Raw genomic sequence first — 15288 nt, 5'->3', positions numbered from 1 at the left:
AAGTTTTTAAAATATACTACAGGCAAATTAAGCGATTTCGAAATTAAATTAGGGCGGTTTTGATTTTCTAGATTATGGGAGGTTTTGTGTTACTGAATAAGTCTGGCAACTCTTAATAAAATTATGGGCGCGGATTTCCGAAATTTTGAAACTCAAAAAAATTTTGAAACGGGAATAACTCGAAAACTATGAGGAATTCGATAAAAAAACTGCTGTAACAAAAAATGTAGACTACAAAATTACAAGTATTTCCTAGGGATTCCAAAAGTTTATTATTTTCAGCCAGTTCCGAGAAAACTGAGACGTTGCTGCCTGTACGTTTTGGGTCCTTATATAAAATGGATTAAATTTTAATTAGCGTTAAATTCTCAACAACATAATTTAATCAAGTCTTGTTTGCGGCTTCCAGATTTTTTTTTTTGATTAAAATTTTAAATGGGAACAATGAAACTTCACTTCAAAGAAATAGATCAAAGTAAATGACGAGAGTCTCTCGGGGGCGGTTTCCATTCATACACTCGAAGGTATTAAATCGAGTGTCTGTGTAAAGAAAAGCAAATATTCCAAAAATTTAATGGATATTCCTTTCGATTGGAACTTCTCTACGTTTTATTTTATTCAAGAGCCACTAAAACGAGTATTTTTGGATTGTCTGTCAACTCGATAATGATACTGATGCTTCTTTGAAGTTCTAATTTTGAGTCGCCCATAACTATTAGCTTTTGCCTTGATGAGTTTTTATATAACTCTTTTTTTATATACCTACCACATATATTACAATTTGATTACGTAGTCTGTGCTTCAATTTCTTCCAAAACGTGATGGGACTAAAAGCGATCTATGTACAATGTTGTGCGTGGGTCCAGTTTTGAACAAATAAAAGATCTGAGCTAGGCTAAGTGTTCTAATGGATGCTCATCTTGATCAATGCATTTACGACTGTCTGCGAAGAGGGGGTCGGGAAAGGTGCGTGATCCTTTTGCAAAAACGTTCTCCTTGAGAAGTCCCCACAGAAAGAAATCACTTGGTGTCAGGTCACATGACTCTCTATCAATTCTCCGAAATGAACATTAAGGTACTCCCGAACACATAACTGAAGTGCTGTATGAAATGATGTTCTTGAAGGTTGGACTTTTGTCCATTTACACAGGTGAAAATCTTCCAACATTTCCGACGACATGGATACCTGGCTACACACTCACCCCAAGCAGGTTTAATTCTTCTTTAATGAAGACCGTCCAGCTTGAAGGTAGTTTCATCCAACCGGAACATGGCGCGTCGACAACAAAGCCTTTTTTTTCAATTTCTACTACGTCATCTACACTGTTAAACGATTTGGTAGCGGCGAATTCGGAAATTGTTGTTGAACTTTGGTAAACAGTTTCGTAATCTGCGTCAGGTAGGTACTACGTAATAAAACAAACTTTGTATCGATTATTAATTCTGAAAACGCGTCTACTCGACGAGCATGACACGGACACAGTTGTCTGAAGTACGAACATGCTTCGTTTTAATCTTTTGCCTGACTTATGCCGACCTCTGTATAAGCTTGTTGCTGGTCTGTAGGCTCTATGGATATTTTCGTTCTTTTTGTAGTTAAAAGTGATATAAGTGATTGTTTTATCTAAGTGCTACAGAGCGAGCTACAATAATAATAATTTGAACGTCCAGAACTAAACAAAATATAAAAACAGCACAATCTGTTTTGCAAAGTTTTTGATATAAATATATCTAGTTGAAAAATTAACGCCAGAAGAAGAATTAGTCTACAGCCTACTCAGTCTGCTGGTAAATCCACCATAGATCTAAATTGTGTCTTAATTATACAGATGGTTTGTGGGAGATTGACGTTTTGAATGACATAGAACAACAAAAGTATCACGGAACACGAAATTTAGAAAATAAAAGATATATGAAGCCATTATTTTGAATGTCAATGTGGAAAATAATCGTTCCGTCTATGCTTTAAATGTGGTTTGAAATAACACAAACAGAAGAAGAATATAATCTTTTTCCCTCCAATAAACGTACTTTTAAAATCAAATTATCCATTTCGTTGTATACTGTTATATTGATAACTGTAAAATTAACTGCAAATGGTATTTGCCTGTTGTAATTTCGACGTAAAATTTAATGACCATCTGCGAGGCTTAGATTCCATCCATAATACGAATAAATTCTGTTTTATGGTTTATGGCTAGAAATGTAAAAATTCCATCGGGATTGTCAGGGATATCGTAGAATTTTGTTTTTATCGTTTCAGTATCCATAATCATCGCTGTTATTATTTTGCTTTATTAAACTGAAATTCGTAAAATATCTAATATCATTCGAAACCAGTTTTATGTCATTCATAGGAAACGGCAGTGGGAAATGTTTATAATTACAATGTTTTGATAACTAATGTTACTTGAGGAACCAAACCCTGGTATATGACAGCACGAAGGGACAGCAGAAGTGGTTCAAGGTTGAATACTCCAACCAGATCTGTGGGACTCTGCATAGGATGAACTATTACGACAACGGTAGCCAGGACAGCTGGATGGAAGGTAACTGTCCTTAGTCCTGAACATGAGCGAAGTTACCATTCTTGTAAAAAGTATGGTATATAAACAACTGGAATAGGTATAGCCTAGTATCTTGGAATAGCAATTGATATGAAGCTGAGCTTCTGGGAACAAATTTGCAGCTACTGCACCGAGCAGCTTGATTGCCAACGTCGTTGGGCATAGCATGAACTATTTAGACAACGGAAGCCCGAAGACTAGTTGTTAGTAGGATATACTGATGATGTAGCGGCACTTGAAGCTGGTGATGCAGGTGGTCAACAGCTAGATGGAATGTCATGGATTGTCCTTAGCCCTAAACATGAGCGAAGTTGCCATTTTCGAAAAAAGTATGGGAGATAAACAACTTGAATAAGTATAGCTTAGTATCTTGGAATATCATGTTGCCGCAAAGTTGCAGCTGCTGCACTGAGCAGGTTGATTGCCAACGTCGGTGGACCGGTGGCGAGTAAGAAGCGGTTGCTGATGAACAATTTTTTATCTTACCTCTAGCTGTTTGGAAGTTATAAGCAGGTTATTTAGGTGAAAATATTAGTGTATATCCGATATATTTATTATATTTGCACAAATGTTATTTCATACGAAAATACTCGAGGTATAACTTAGGTAACAAAAATGAACTGTTTGCTAAAAGACGCCTATGGATTACGCATGCTTTATCATTTTATCACCGCTCATTCATAAAAATGAACTATATCAGATGATTCCAAGGACTACAATCTTCAATGCATCATACTATTTGCAACAGAAGTTGAAACCACCCGAAAATCAAACTAAAAAGTTGACGTATCAACTTCCAAAAGTTAAGATATACATTGAAAAGCGATATATAGAGAGTTTATTGAAGTTATATAACTTTTTTTTATTTTATTTCGGGTAGTTATCGGATATAATATAAATTTTTGACTCGTATGTCATCGCAAGGCGAGACGAATGAAATTTTATATTTTAAATCCGGAAAAGTCATACACCAACTTTTATTAAGTTTGGAATTGATCGGATCGGTTTTTTACTTGGAAAACTGACTTTAAATGTACTTCTATCCATATTTGTTTTGATATATTCTAAAAGTTTTGATTGAGGAATCAACGATATACAAAAAAAGTGAATGTATATGACAGGTTTATAAAACTTCTGTTTCTCAAAACATCCCTATTACATCGTTAATAAATTTTTCTGCTCTCATGTGTGTTTGAATTTCATACGACTGAGTAATTTGATTTCCTCGTACCTTTTATTAAAAACACGCGATCAAAATAAAACATGTCATAACAACCTATTAATAAACAGCGTATTTGAAATTTCTCTTCCCGTTTCTTCTTATTTAAAGTGCTCTAAAGGCTTAAACAAACCCAACTGGCCGTAAACCTTTCAGAAAAAGATTCACTATTTATTTTTTAATGAAGTCGAGATTTGGAAAGATACTGTTAGAGGTAGGAGATAAAAAGATGTCGTAAACAACTCTGTCTACCAGAAAATAACTCCCTTTTTTTTCTATGGAAGATAAGCGATAGTCGTAATCTGCCGCATTATTTACCTAAACCGGAAGTATTTTTATCCGGTCCCTTTTGTAGATTAGAGAGAATTTAAGTATATTAAACATCTTCGAAAGGGTTTAATGGGATATCTTTTGCGACAATCTGCCAACTGGAAGGGAATCATTTATTTCGTGTCTTTCTATAGACAGTGAAATTTTCAGCAATTCAACTAAGTTAATTTGGTTCATTCAATAAATATCGATGCGATTTAGACAATGTTATATCCATTGATATAACTGTCGGCCTTATCTCAAGAAAGGATTCAGGAAAAAACCTCGAAAAACACGTGGAAATGATTTTCAGAACTTTTTTTCAGAAGACATACCCTAAGCCATTCGTTTTGACGTGATGGTTGCTCGGCACATGATTCCATGAATGTTTGGCATTTTTTTAGATGGAATATACCCTGATAGGTGGCCACCCATATCTCCAGATCTAACTTACTTATATTTTGAATAACAACAACAACAAGAAAGGGTTGAAACTGCTGCCTTATCCACCAATTAGTGAACGACATTTTGGAAACCTACGGCGCCACAATTAGTTAGTTATTAGATTTGTTACATGGTTTATTTAGGTATCGAAATCTAGCAGCAACAGTTTAAATTACTGCAGGTAATCTCGGGATTTCCCTATTTCAATGTTAATTTAGTTTACTTTTGGAAAGAATTCAAAAATTGCAGAATTTGTGGATAGATTCGATTATCGTGTATAAAGTGTCACTTCATTGAGTAAATTTTAAACATATTTAGTTTCTTAATTTTAAATTTTCAAATACGTCCTTTAATGGTGGGTCTAAAAGTTTTAAAACAATTTCCACGTGTTTATCGGGGGCGTTTTTTCCTTAAATTTGTGATATAATTTCGTCCTGAGATTGAACTTAAAGCCAACAAATATTTTATTGAACTGATGGTCTTTCAGACTTACATATTTTTAGTACGTATATAAGACCTATCAATAATCAATATTGTAGTAGTGATTTCAATCAGTATTACACTCAAATAGTCCCTAAAAAACCCTCAACGACAAGTTAAGTATTTCATTCCTTTCTTCATCTGAAAGCTTCCAGGCGCGCGTATCCATTGGAGATGCTAAGAAAATAAAAAAAACTTCGTTATTTTCGTCGTACTAATCGATATTATAAGCGCTTCCTTAAAACTTGCTCGGTATATCAATTTTCTAGTCGGAATTATTTGATAAGTCAGAAGTTACTGAATGAAAATGGATTATCTCTTTTGAGCAATTTCGTAGATGGAACAGACAAAGTTCGTCAATATCTATTTATTTCATTTTTCATTTGCACTTCTCGTTTTTCGATTTTGCAAATGCAGCTGCGAACGTTTCATTTAAATTGCCTATGATGTCGAGTAGCACCAAAGCTGTACGCTAACAATTTGATTAAGGGAAAAATTCCAAAAAAAAATTCGTTTAATCCTTATTTTATAAAAAAATGAGACAAATCTAGACGTAAAACAATCCTAGATATACTCCAAGATCCAGAAGTACTTGGCCCAAAGAAGGAAATACAAAAATTTTGGAACAAAAATATATTTATTCTTCTTTTAACTCCATAAACTTTTCCCACCGATGTTCAATAACATCGATATCCTTCTCAAAATAGCCATTAACTAAAAGTAAAAAGCCCAATGAACCACTCTATGTGGAAGGAGAAAGACTGGAAAAGGTTGAGAGGTATCTTTCCCTAAGTATAAGTATTGACTGCTCTGTGGATAACTGTTAAGAAATAAGGATTCGATTTTAGAAATCCTGTGCATAGTTTATGAAGCTTTTCTGAGTTTAGAGCTGAGATCACTGAAGCTCAAAGCTCCAAGTATGGTGTAGAAGCTTGGATGCTCAACGCATATGGCGAGCGCAGCCGTCGAAATTTCGTCCTACTGTAGCCAATGTGGATAATCTGAGAAGAATGGAAAAGGACGTAGAGATCCTTCATGAAGTAAAAAGGAGGAAACGTGATTACAAGTCCAAAATATGAGATCCTACAGCTCGGAATTCAGGGAAATATTGTAGGAAAAAGATCTATCGGAAGGAGAAAAATATTTTGGCTCAAGAACCTTCGAAAATGGTCCAACGTCACATCATCTGACTTATTTGAGATCGCAGCTAAAGTCAATACAGCTATGATGATGTTCAACCTCAGAAATGGATATAAGTTATTTTGATTGTTAGAATCAGTGTCTAGTCTTCTACGCCTCTGATTAAAATTTAGTAGAAATAGTCCTACGAGACTAATTGGACGAAAAGGTAAATACGTTCTTAATTTACTTTACAATTTCATTTTTCTGCTTTTTCTGCAGACTTTGCGCTTCAGACGTTTCGTTTCGCTGTAACGTACAGCCTGCTATTTTCGTAATAAGATATTTTTAGTATAATAATGTATATTTTACAGTGGTCAAAAAATTATACATTAATAAACGAAAATATTTTAAAAATTACTTACATGGGGATCCGAAATTTTTTGGTATAAAAAGTTAGGTTAGATTAACCGAAGGTATAAGATGAAGAAACAATAAATTATTTACCATAATAGCCAAAAACCTCCTTCGGGAGATCTTTTCCCAGTAAATGGTATTTAGACTCAATAAAAGTATACGAGGGTTGTAGAAAGAGTAAAATTAAGTACAACTTCTATATTGGTTGGGTTAAAGCCGTTCAAATAAAAGTATTGTATGACATAACGATGACCAAAAGCAACTATCACCATCTCTAGGTCAGGCAAGGTACTTCTGGGACCGTCCTCGTAAGTGTATAATCTTGAAAGGACACTGATTAGATTGAAATTTTCGTATATATCTCGTACTGAGATCATGTGAATAATTAATATTAAATTTGAAGCCACCAGCTTTTTAAAGGATCGAAATCTACAAATAATAAAAAAAATGTATAAAATCGTAGAAATTAACGTTAAATTAAATAAAACTATTGCTGAAAACAAGAGTAGTAATGATGTAGTCCTTGGTCTAGCAGTTTTTGGTGTGGAATGGAAAAGAAAATCCGGATAGGAAGAACTGAACCAGTAGATAGAATAGGTGGGTGATTCCGTTCTAACTGTGATTTTTTGTATTCAAAATTTCAAGATTTTAAAATTTAACTTTTCTAACTTTTTTATGCATATTATTCATCTATTTTACTGTAAAAATAAAACTCTAAGACGAATTTACTACAACTTCAAAGTATCACGAGCAAGACACAAATGTCGGATTTTGAGTTCCACGGTACTGACTCATTTATCCACGGTACTGACATGGTAACTTAAGATATTAAACAACAAGTGCATCAATTTTCCTCAGTTTGATCATAAACATTAGAATTTATAAGGTAATTAGTTTAAATCATTTGTTACGACAAAAAAAATTAATAATTTATCGGTAAATTCTAGGAATGGACATGACACGGTACTGACATTCAAGTGATGTAGTATAAGTTAACAAGTGCATCAATTTTCCTCAGTTTGATCATAAACATTAGAATTTATAAGGTAATTAGTTTAAATCATTTGTTACGACAAAAAAAATTAATAATTTATCGGTAAATTCTAGGAATGGACATGACACGGTACTGACATTCAAGTGATGTAGTATAAGTTTTCTTTAAGTGGCAAGTTATATTGTATAAAAATAATGTTTAAATATCTTAAGAATTATTCAATTAACACAAAATTTTTATTAATTGATTATTAATTAATGACTAGTACAAAAAAACAATACAGGACATTGAATATCACAGTTAGAACGGAATCACCCAGGTGGAAATCTGTTCTACACTTTATATGTTCTGCTGCTCAAATAAATAGGAAATACAAATTTCCAAGAAACAGAAAACGGGCTTAGTAAGGACTACACGTAAAAAAGTAGAAAAACGAAGAAACGATGAATTAGACTCAGCATTTTAAGCTCAAAATATTACACATTCGGTTCTATTTCATCTTGGATTCGCTCCCGAACATGGGCCGCTTCTAATTTTTTCCATATTATTCTGTCTTATATCGTTTGCATCCAGTTTCGGCCTTCTACTGTCTTAATATCATCAAGCCAGCACTCCTACTTCTCTTCTGATTTCTCTTGGTCGCCGTCTTGTGGTTTTTATAGTCCAACTTTATTTTTCTTGGTTTCCAACTTGACCTACCCACTGCCAATTCAACTATATGCTTTATGATGTCTGTACATCTAATTTCCCCTGTATTTGGATCTTATCAACTCAAGCTTTTGTTTTTGTCATTATTTTTATGTTGTATGTCACTTTGGGAATTGTATAGGATATCATAATTTCCTTTTTAGGTAACTGGAAATCATTCTGTTCAATAGGCTATAAAGAAGCTTACAAAAAGCTGCAACTTGATTTTCTTTCCCTAAATTTATGTTTTAGATAAAGTCATGATGTTTTCAATCATCTTGGTTTGTTGTGTATTTAAGTTTTGTAGATATTGCTTTCCTGAAACTGGGAAATGATATTTATTTTTCTATACATATATAGAGTCCTTCACACCGTCTGAAATGATATGTATTTGGGAAAGTACTGCGACTAGTGTTGTGAAAATTTGCTTGCATGGTTTTTCCGAAATGCTCGTTTCAGCTAAAATAATTTCAGTTTTTTGAAACTTCCGGGAAATAGACCCAAACTTTTTGAATCTTTATATAAGGCATCGTATGTCTAAATTCCACCATTTTTGAATTATTTAACATTTTCGAAATTTTTGGACACATGCAGCTCTTCACTAAAAAAATTATATTTCTAAGTTTAAGTGAGTCAGGTCTAATATTTTTGGGATTTGGACAAAAAACACTTACAGCTTTCAAAATCTGTGAAAACCTTGATAAAAATTTATATAGGGCGTTCAGAAAATGGTGCCGAATTTCGCTATCTAAAAACTTCATTCTTTCAAATGGCAATCCCCATTTTTCGCTTTACTATGACTTGGAAAACTTGAAAAAACTCATTATTTTATTAATAAATACTAAACGGGACATGATGAACACTTTTGCAACGCTTAAACGTCAAGCTGTTTTCATTGATATGCTTTTTTTTGGTCCCTGCAGACTACCGACAATTAAAAACCTTGACGATTTCAGTTTTTTCAAGTTTCTACAAAAACCGTTAGTTTGAGATATATGAATTTACTAACAAAGTCCCCTTAATTTAAGGCGTAGAATCCAATGGTAAAGAGAAAAATTGGGGTTGCCATTTGAAAAAATTAACTTTTCCCCAGTTTTTAGATAGCGAAATTCGGCACCATTTTCTGAACACCCTATATAAATTTTTGTCAAAATTTTTAAAAGATTTTGAAAGCTGTAAGTGTTATTTGTCCGAATCCCAAAAATATTATACCTGACTCACTTAAATTTAGAAATATAATTTTTTTAGTGGATGGCTGCATGTGTCCAAAAATTTCGAAAATGTGAAATAATTAAAAAATGGTGGTTTTTAGACATACGATGCCTTATATAAAGTTATATTGAAATTTCGCGTAGATTCCAAAAATTTAATAAAAACCATAGCATTCCGTTCAAAATAACGACGTTTGGGTCCACATCCGGTATAACCGGAAATTTCAGAAAACTGAAAACAGGTAAACATACTTTTTATTGAAAAACTACTAGCTGAACGCCAATGGAATTATAAATCGATTGACTTTCATATTATCCTGGGTTTTACAAACACACGCTGTTAATTTAAAAAGGTACTAATACTGCGCCAATTATTTCTAAATTCGTTTTCTATTAATTTACGTACTTTACGAATACAGTAGGTAAGAATTTTTCTAATGACTCTCAAATTTAAACGCTGCGCTTATTCGCATTCAAAAATTGTTTCCGTTATTAAAACTTTGCTCCCCTAAACTTATTTTATATACTATAAATTATTTATAATGAAATCTTATAATTGTCAGTCGAAATACCGACCCTTAGTAGATTTTTCCCGACCTACAATTAGGATAATAAGGGAAAATGTAGCGAAGAAAATTTGATTGAGCGAGAAAAGTTATGTTGTGAAATACATCAAGAATTTTCCACCTCTATTATATCGTATTTCTTAGCCCGGTTTTCATCGACATTTCATCTCTCACACCCGCTGGAGAATATCCAGGAAAATTTGAGGGAAAATGTTGTGAAATGACATATTTTCACCCTCAAATTCAGTCATATTAGAAATATTTTTTTTCCATTGAAACATTCGAGTTTTCTGAGTTCTTATATTGCTTATACGAGGTATATACACAATGTAACTTTTGTATAATCTGTATAAATAAATACAGCGAATTAAAACGAAGTGAAATTTGTTGACAAATCGGCGGGGTTTACCCATAAAATCGTATGAGTGATTTAATGATTAGAAGATGGGTCAGAAAGGACAATGAAGTACATCAAGAAGAACGATCTGACACAATTTTCATGAAAATTTGATTTCTAGCTCTACTTACCCACGTCTATGAAATATTCCCTATATTTTGAGGGGTGTAAACTACCCCTTATTGCAAAAAAATTTGAAATCTCAGATTGTACGCATGTTTCGTAAATCTGTGGACATTCTCAAACACGTTTATGATCAATTGGATTCATGCAACCCCTCCAAATCATCCCTTAATCATATAAAAAGCCATAAAATAATCTCAACAATTCTTTTATAATTAAAAATTATTCAAAAGTGTATTTATATTGAATCGAGATTATTTCGACAGAATTTTTCAGAAGTGTTGCTTTTTAAATATTTCAACCCTTATGAAACCCACCTTAAATTAACAAAAATTTAAAAATTACGAAATTTAGAAAAAAATCATTTGGTTTTTCGACGATAAATCGCTCAATTTTTAAACTAGAATCTTTTTTCAAAAAGCATTTTGTAGAGGATTTCAATTACTTCAACGTCATATCAATTAAAACTTTTTTCAACCCCCAGTTTAGAAAAAGGTGCAGCTCAAAGAGGTTGCTCTTACTCCTTAAATTTTTATGATACATAGATTTAAAGAGGCTCAAAATTTTTGGCACAAAAAATCCTACAATTAATATTTGAAACATTTTCTCATAACATGAATAGTTTTTGGTTTATGTAATAAAAATTTTTTCAAGATTACGGAAATACAGTGTACGATTTAATGAATTGTTTGTTCTAAAATAAGCATTCAAAACCGGTCAAATTACATGGATCAAATCAATAATACATAAATAAAGTTAATTGCAAGTGGATTACGATTAATTTTAATTAGGGTGGTAATGACGAGGGTGTAATTATTACATTTTTTTGAAAAATAAAAAAGAAGAAACCTTATTTTTGTTATAAATCAGTCAACTTTTATGCAAAAGACTTTTCATAGTGCTCATATTAAAGATTTTTCTAGGTGCTTTGAAAAAGATCTCTTGAGTTTTTTTCAAAAATTTCATCAATTTCAGGTTATTTGAGGTTAAAGGTTTTCAATTTCAGGGTTCCCCAAAAATAGCCATCCTTCAACAAGCAATAACTCAGTTATTATTGAATTTACAGAGGTCCTTAAAGAAGGAACCTCTTTATTTTTTTATTAGTTACTTTTTTATTTCGAATGTTTTCGCTGATAAAATGGAAATTGTAAACAATATGCGTTTATTATTTTTTATGAAAAATAAGCAGTTTCAATCGTTGAAAACTCTAAAAGTACTAACTTTAGAAAAAATTTTCTAGAGTAAAAGTTTTTTATAACTAATCATTCTATTAACCTACGTGGCTTTCACCGCCAGGGCAAAAGCAACCTTCGACACAGGGTAGATTTTGAAAAAGGTTTTAAATACTAACAGTAAATTTCAAGAAACTCGACCTTAATTTTCAAGGTACTTACGAAACTGTTGAAACTAAATGGCGATCGATGAAATGGGGGCACACTTCATCTCCAAAAACTCATGTGTACCGTTTTTTGAGACAGAAAAGGCGTTTTTCTGATTAATTTCTTACCAACAGGCCAAACAATCAATGCAAATGTTTACTGCGCTAAGGATTACTGTCAAAAGGTGTTTTTTTCATGATACTGTCTGACGCGCGTTTCGATAACTAAGTTATCGTCTTCAGAGACTGAAAGTTAGGTGTATGGTTATAATTTGGATCCGCATACCGGAGAACAACAAGAAACTTTGCTCGCTGTCTTAAGCCGTTTACGACATATTGAATTCCGAACGTACAGGTTCGTATGGACTAACATCTTTTGTACCATTAATGTCAGTATAATATAACCGTTATTTTCCTAGCTTGTGTTTTCTGTTCTATTCTTTTCTCTTTATTTTAATATCCAAATACGTAAAAAATAGTTTTAAGTTGTTATTTCTAAAATTTTTGTAGGTTTCTGAAATTCATTGTCTTCTATTATTCAATATTCAGTTTTGTTTACAGTAATTTATTGTTTTTGACAATTTTGGTGTTTTTTGATTAAGCAAGTCGAACAATTCTCTATTATCTTCATTATATTTTATCCATATTTCGGTTTTATTTATGGTTTACCTTCAGTAAACTATCGAAAAAAGCGAAGTGTAATTGCGATTGTTGGTGTAGTGGTAGTGTGTTCAGTATGAATATCGCCAACGGTTTCAGTAATTCCAACTTACTCTCACCATAAACATGACAAAAAAGCTACTAGAGGAATTTGGCTGAGACGTACAGCCAGAACCTAGCTCGTAACAACTTCCAACTCTTCTCTGTGGACAACACTTCCACAAACACGGCGAACTGAATGAAGAAGACATGCAAAAAGCTGTGCCTACACAATTTCTGGAGCTGTATTAACTGTATCTGTACACGTTTTTTTAATATAACCAAACTTACTTTGGATAAACCTTCCAATTCAAAAATTATCTTTCCTAGAAAGGACACAATTATCCTTTGGGACATAGTCGTTTCGTGTCAGTGGTACATAACCATTACCATAATTTCTAAGTAAAATTATTTTTATACATTGACCGTCGGATTTATTAACGCGTAGAATTCACAAATATATGAATGGTTGAGGAATGTGTGCCCCTTTTCAGGACTTATTACCAAACAACACGAAACGTATATATCGAGTAACCGAATACCGCGTGTTTATATCCCATGTATAACTGACAGAAAATAAAGTAAAAAAAAAACATTTTTACCTTGAATCTTGATATAATTAGCCTTTAACAATGATTTAAATCATATAATGCTGATGAAGACAAAGTCGAAATAGTATATTGTGAACACAGATACAGAAGTATAAAAAAAAAGTGGGTCATATTGAAACTATTACTGAAAGCTGAAAAATGTGCTATTGCTATGCTATACATTTGACAACATAACCAGCAGGTTAGTGTGGTGGAGAATAACTGGTCTTCTGCAATTGGTTTCCCCGATTTTCTCAAACGTTTCCGGCAAACAAATGTTAGTACCATTCAGAATGGACCGTTCTAAATTGCTCTAGTAGAATATCCCGACCTGATCAATAATTGGGATAGCAACTGGCTAGCGAGAAAAACAATCTACGCCTTCTGGGAAGACTGAAATTATTCCGATCATTTAACTGGTTGATGGGCACTAACCACCTGCACACGACGGTATATCATCAACAAGCCAACGGGATGATCGAGCGCTTCCACAGGAGATTAAAAGCAGCGATACGGGGCCATAAAAATTCACTTACATCTTCGAGGTGCTAACTCCTAAAACTCGTATTTAACTCCGAGTTAAACCTTTGTTTAAGGTCATCACTGAGAAGATGTTGCCATCACGTTATGTGACTTACGCAGCTGCTTGGCGGTCTGTAGGTGTGTGTAATCGATGATATTTTCTCTCTTGGTGGTTTTAAACACGTGTTGTTGTTGTTGTTGAGCATCATTATCAAAATATTATCCAGATTAACGAAAACGAAATCCAGGTCTCGAAGCACTTCGTTCATAAAAAGTAATGTAAGGGAATGGGGTTGTTTTGGCCGTTTGGTGTATATCTTCCTCGGCCACCGTAATTTGGTTGTACTAATTCGTCGTTCTCTGCAGGGAAGTCCATCAGCTTCGGTTGGTTATCTTGGATTTCCCTAGTTCAGGTATCGGTCAGTCAGAGGTTGCGGGATTATTGTTTTATTGAGAAAGTTGTTTGGGGAAACCGTCCTTGTAAACTTGAGAATTGTTTCAGTTTCTTGTACCTTATTAACATTTTTTTTTTTATTTTTTACAGGTTTTCCAATTCCTAGTCGTCCATTGCAGTCTTCTAAGTCCAAAGAAACGTAACTTACGAAATTATCTAATCATATTTAATTAAAAAAAATATATTAATATATCTAATTGTTAATAAATATATATCACTCGTTACTTCTAACAAACAAAACGTTTATTTATATCTTAACGAAGTTAATAAAATTATAGTTTAATTACGTGTCAAGTAGAATATAATTATCTTGTTAAGGACATAAAAAGGAAATTGAAAAGTAACATTAAGTCTCGAGTAGATTATTCAGTGGAATCTTGTACCGTAGAAATGAATGAAAAAGTGAGCGCCGTTCAACTGTTTTCTTAGTAAAATAATAGAACGACCTTACTTACGTTGACGGCGGGTCAACGCCCACCAGACTACTCTACGTTAGTATTATTAGAGGGACTCTGTCTTAAGACGATCGTGATGTAAGTTTGGGCGCACGTGTCATTGTTTTCGTTTATATACAAACGCGGTTGTGATTGTGACTTCCATCCATATTTATTCGTTACAATTATCATTGTTGTTTCAAGTAAAAATTTATCTTATAAGCATTCTCTTTCCTATGATTCGATAGTTTAAATAAAGTAGTTTACCGAATGAGTTCATGTTATGGAGGTAACTTGAATAAGAACTAGGCAAAATGGGAGAGGAAAATCCGAGGAGGTCGAGTCAAGTTTTTGATCCGTTATCTCGACTAGGGGAACTAACAAGGTATGTATACGATTATAAATATTTGTTGTTCAAAAACTCCTTTACGTTAATCGCTTCATTGATAATTGCTTATAAAATCAGCGATAGTAGAAGATACAAAAAACGAGACAAAAGAAATAACAAAAAAAAGTTTGAATGAATGTTAATTGGATAATCGACGCATATCGAGAGTTTTTGGGTATATTTCACTTTTAAGAATTGATTGGATTAGAACCATAGTACTTATTTAATTTATCTAGCTTTTCAATTATATCGATTACATCAGTCACGAATCCTTCACCATCATTTGTTAA

At 33.0% G+C, this 15288-nt stretch overlaps 1 protein-coding gene across 5 annotated transcripts in view; it reads left to right on the top strand.

The window, feature by feature from the left end:
- LOC130896390 (uncharacterized protein CG43867) overlaps positions 1-15288 on the top strand; it is a 291476-nt gene that overhangs the window by 22428 nt on the left and 253760 nt on the right. For all 5 annotated transcript variants that reach the window (XM_057804427.1, XM_057804425.1, XM_057804428.1 and 2 more), the window contains exon 2: positions 14267-14995. In XM_057804427.1, coding sequence (XP_057660410.1) covers positions 14925-14995 — 71 coding nt within the window. In that variant the 5' untranslated portion in view covers positions 14267-14924. The remainder of the gene's footprint in view (positions 1-14266; positions 14996-15288) is intronic.

Source organism: Diorhabda carinulata, chromosome 7 (genome assembly GCF_026250575.1).
Source record: "Diorhabda carinulata isolate Delta chromosome 7, icDioCari1.1, whole genome shotgun sequence".
In the NCBI taxonomy this organism is placed as follows: Eukaryota; Metazoa; Arthropoda; class Insecta; order Coleoptera; family Chrysomelidae; genus Diorhabda; species Diorhabda carinulata.
This window is presented reverse-complemented; position numbering and strand designations above follow the sequence as displayed.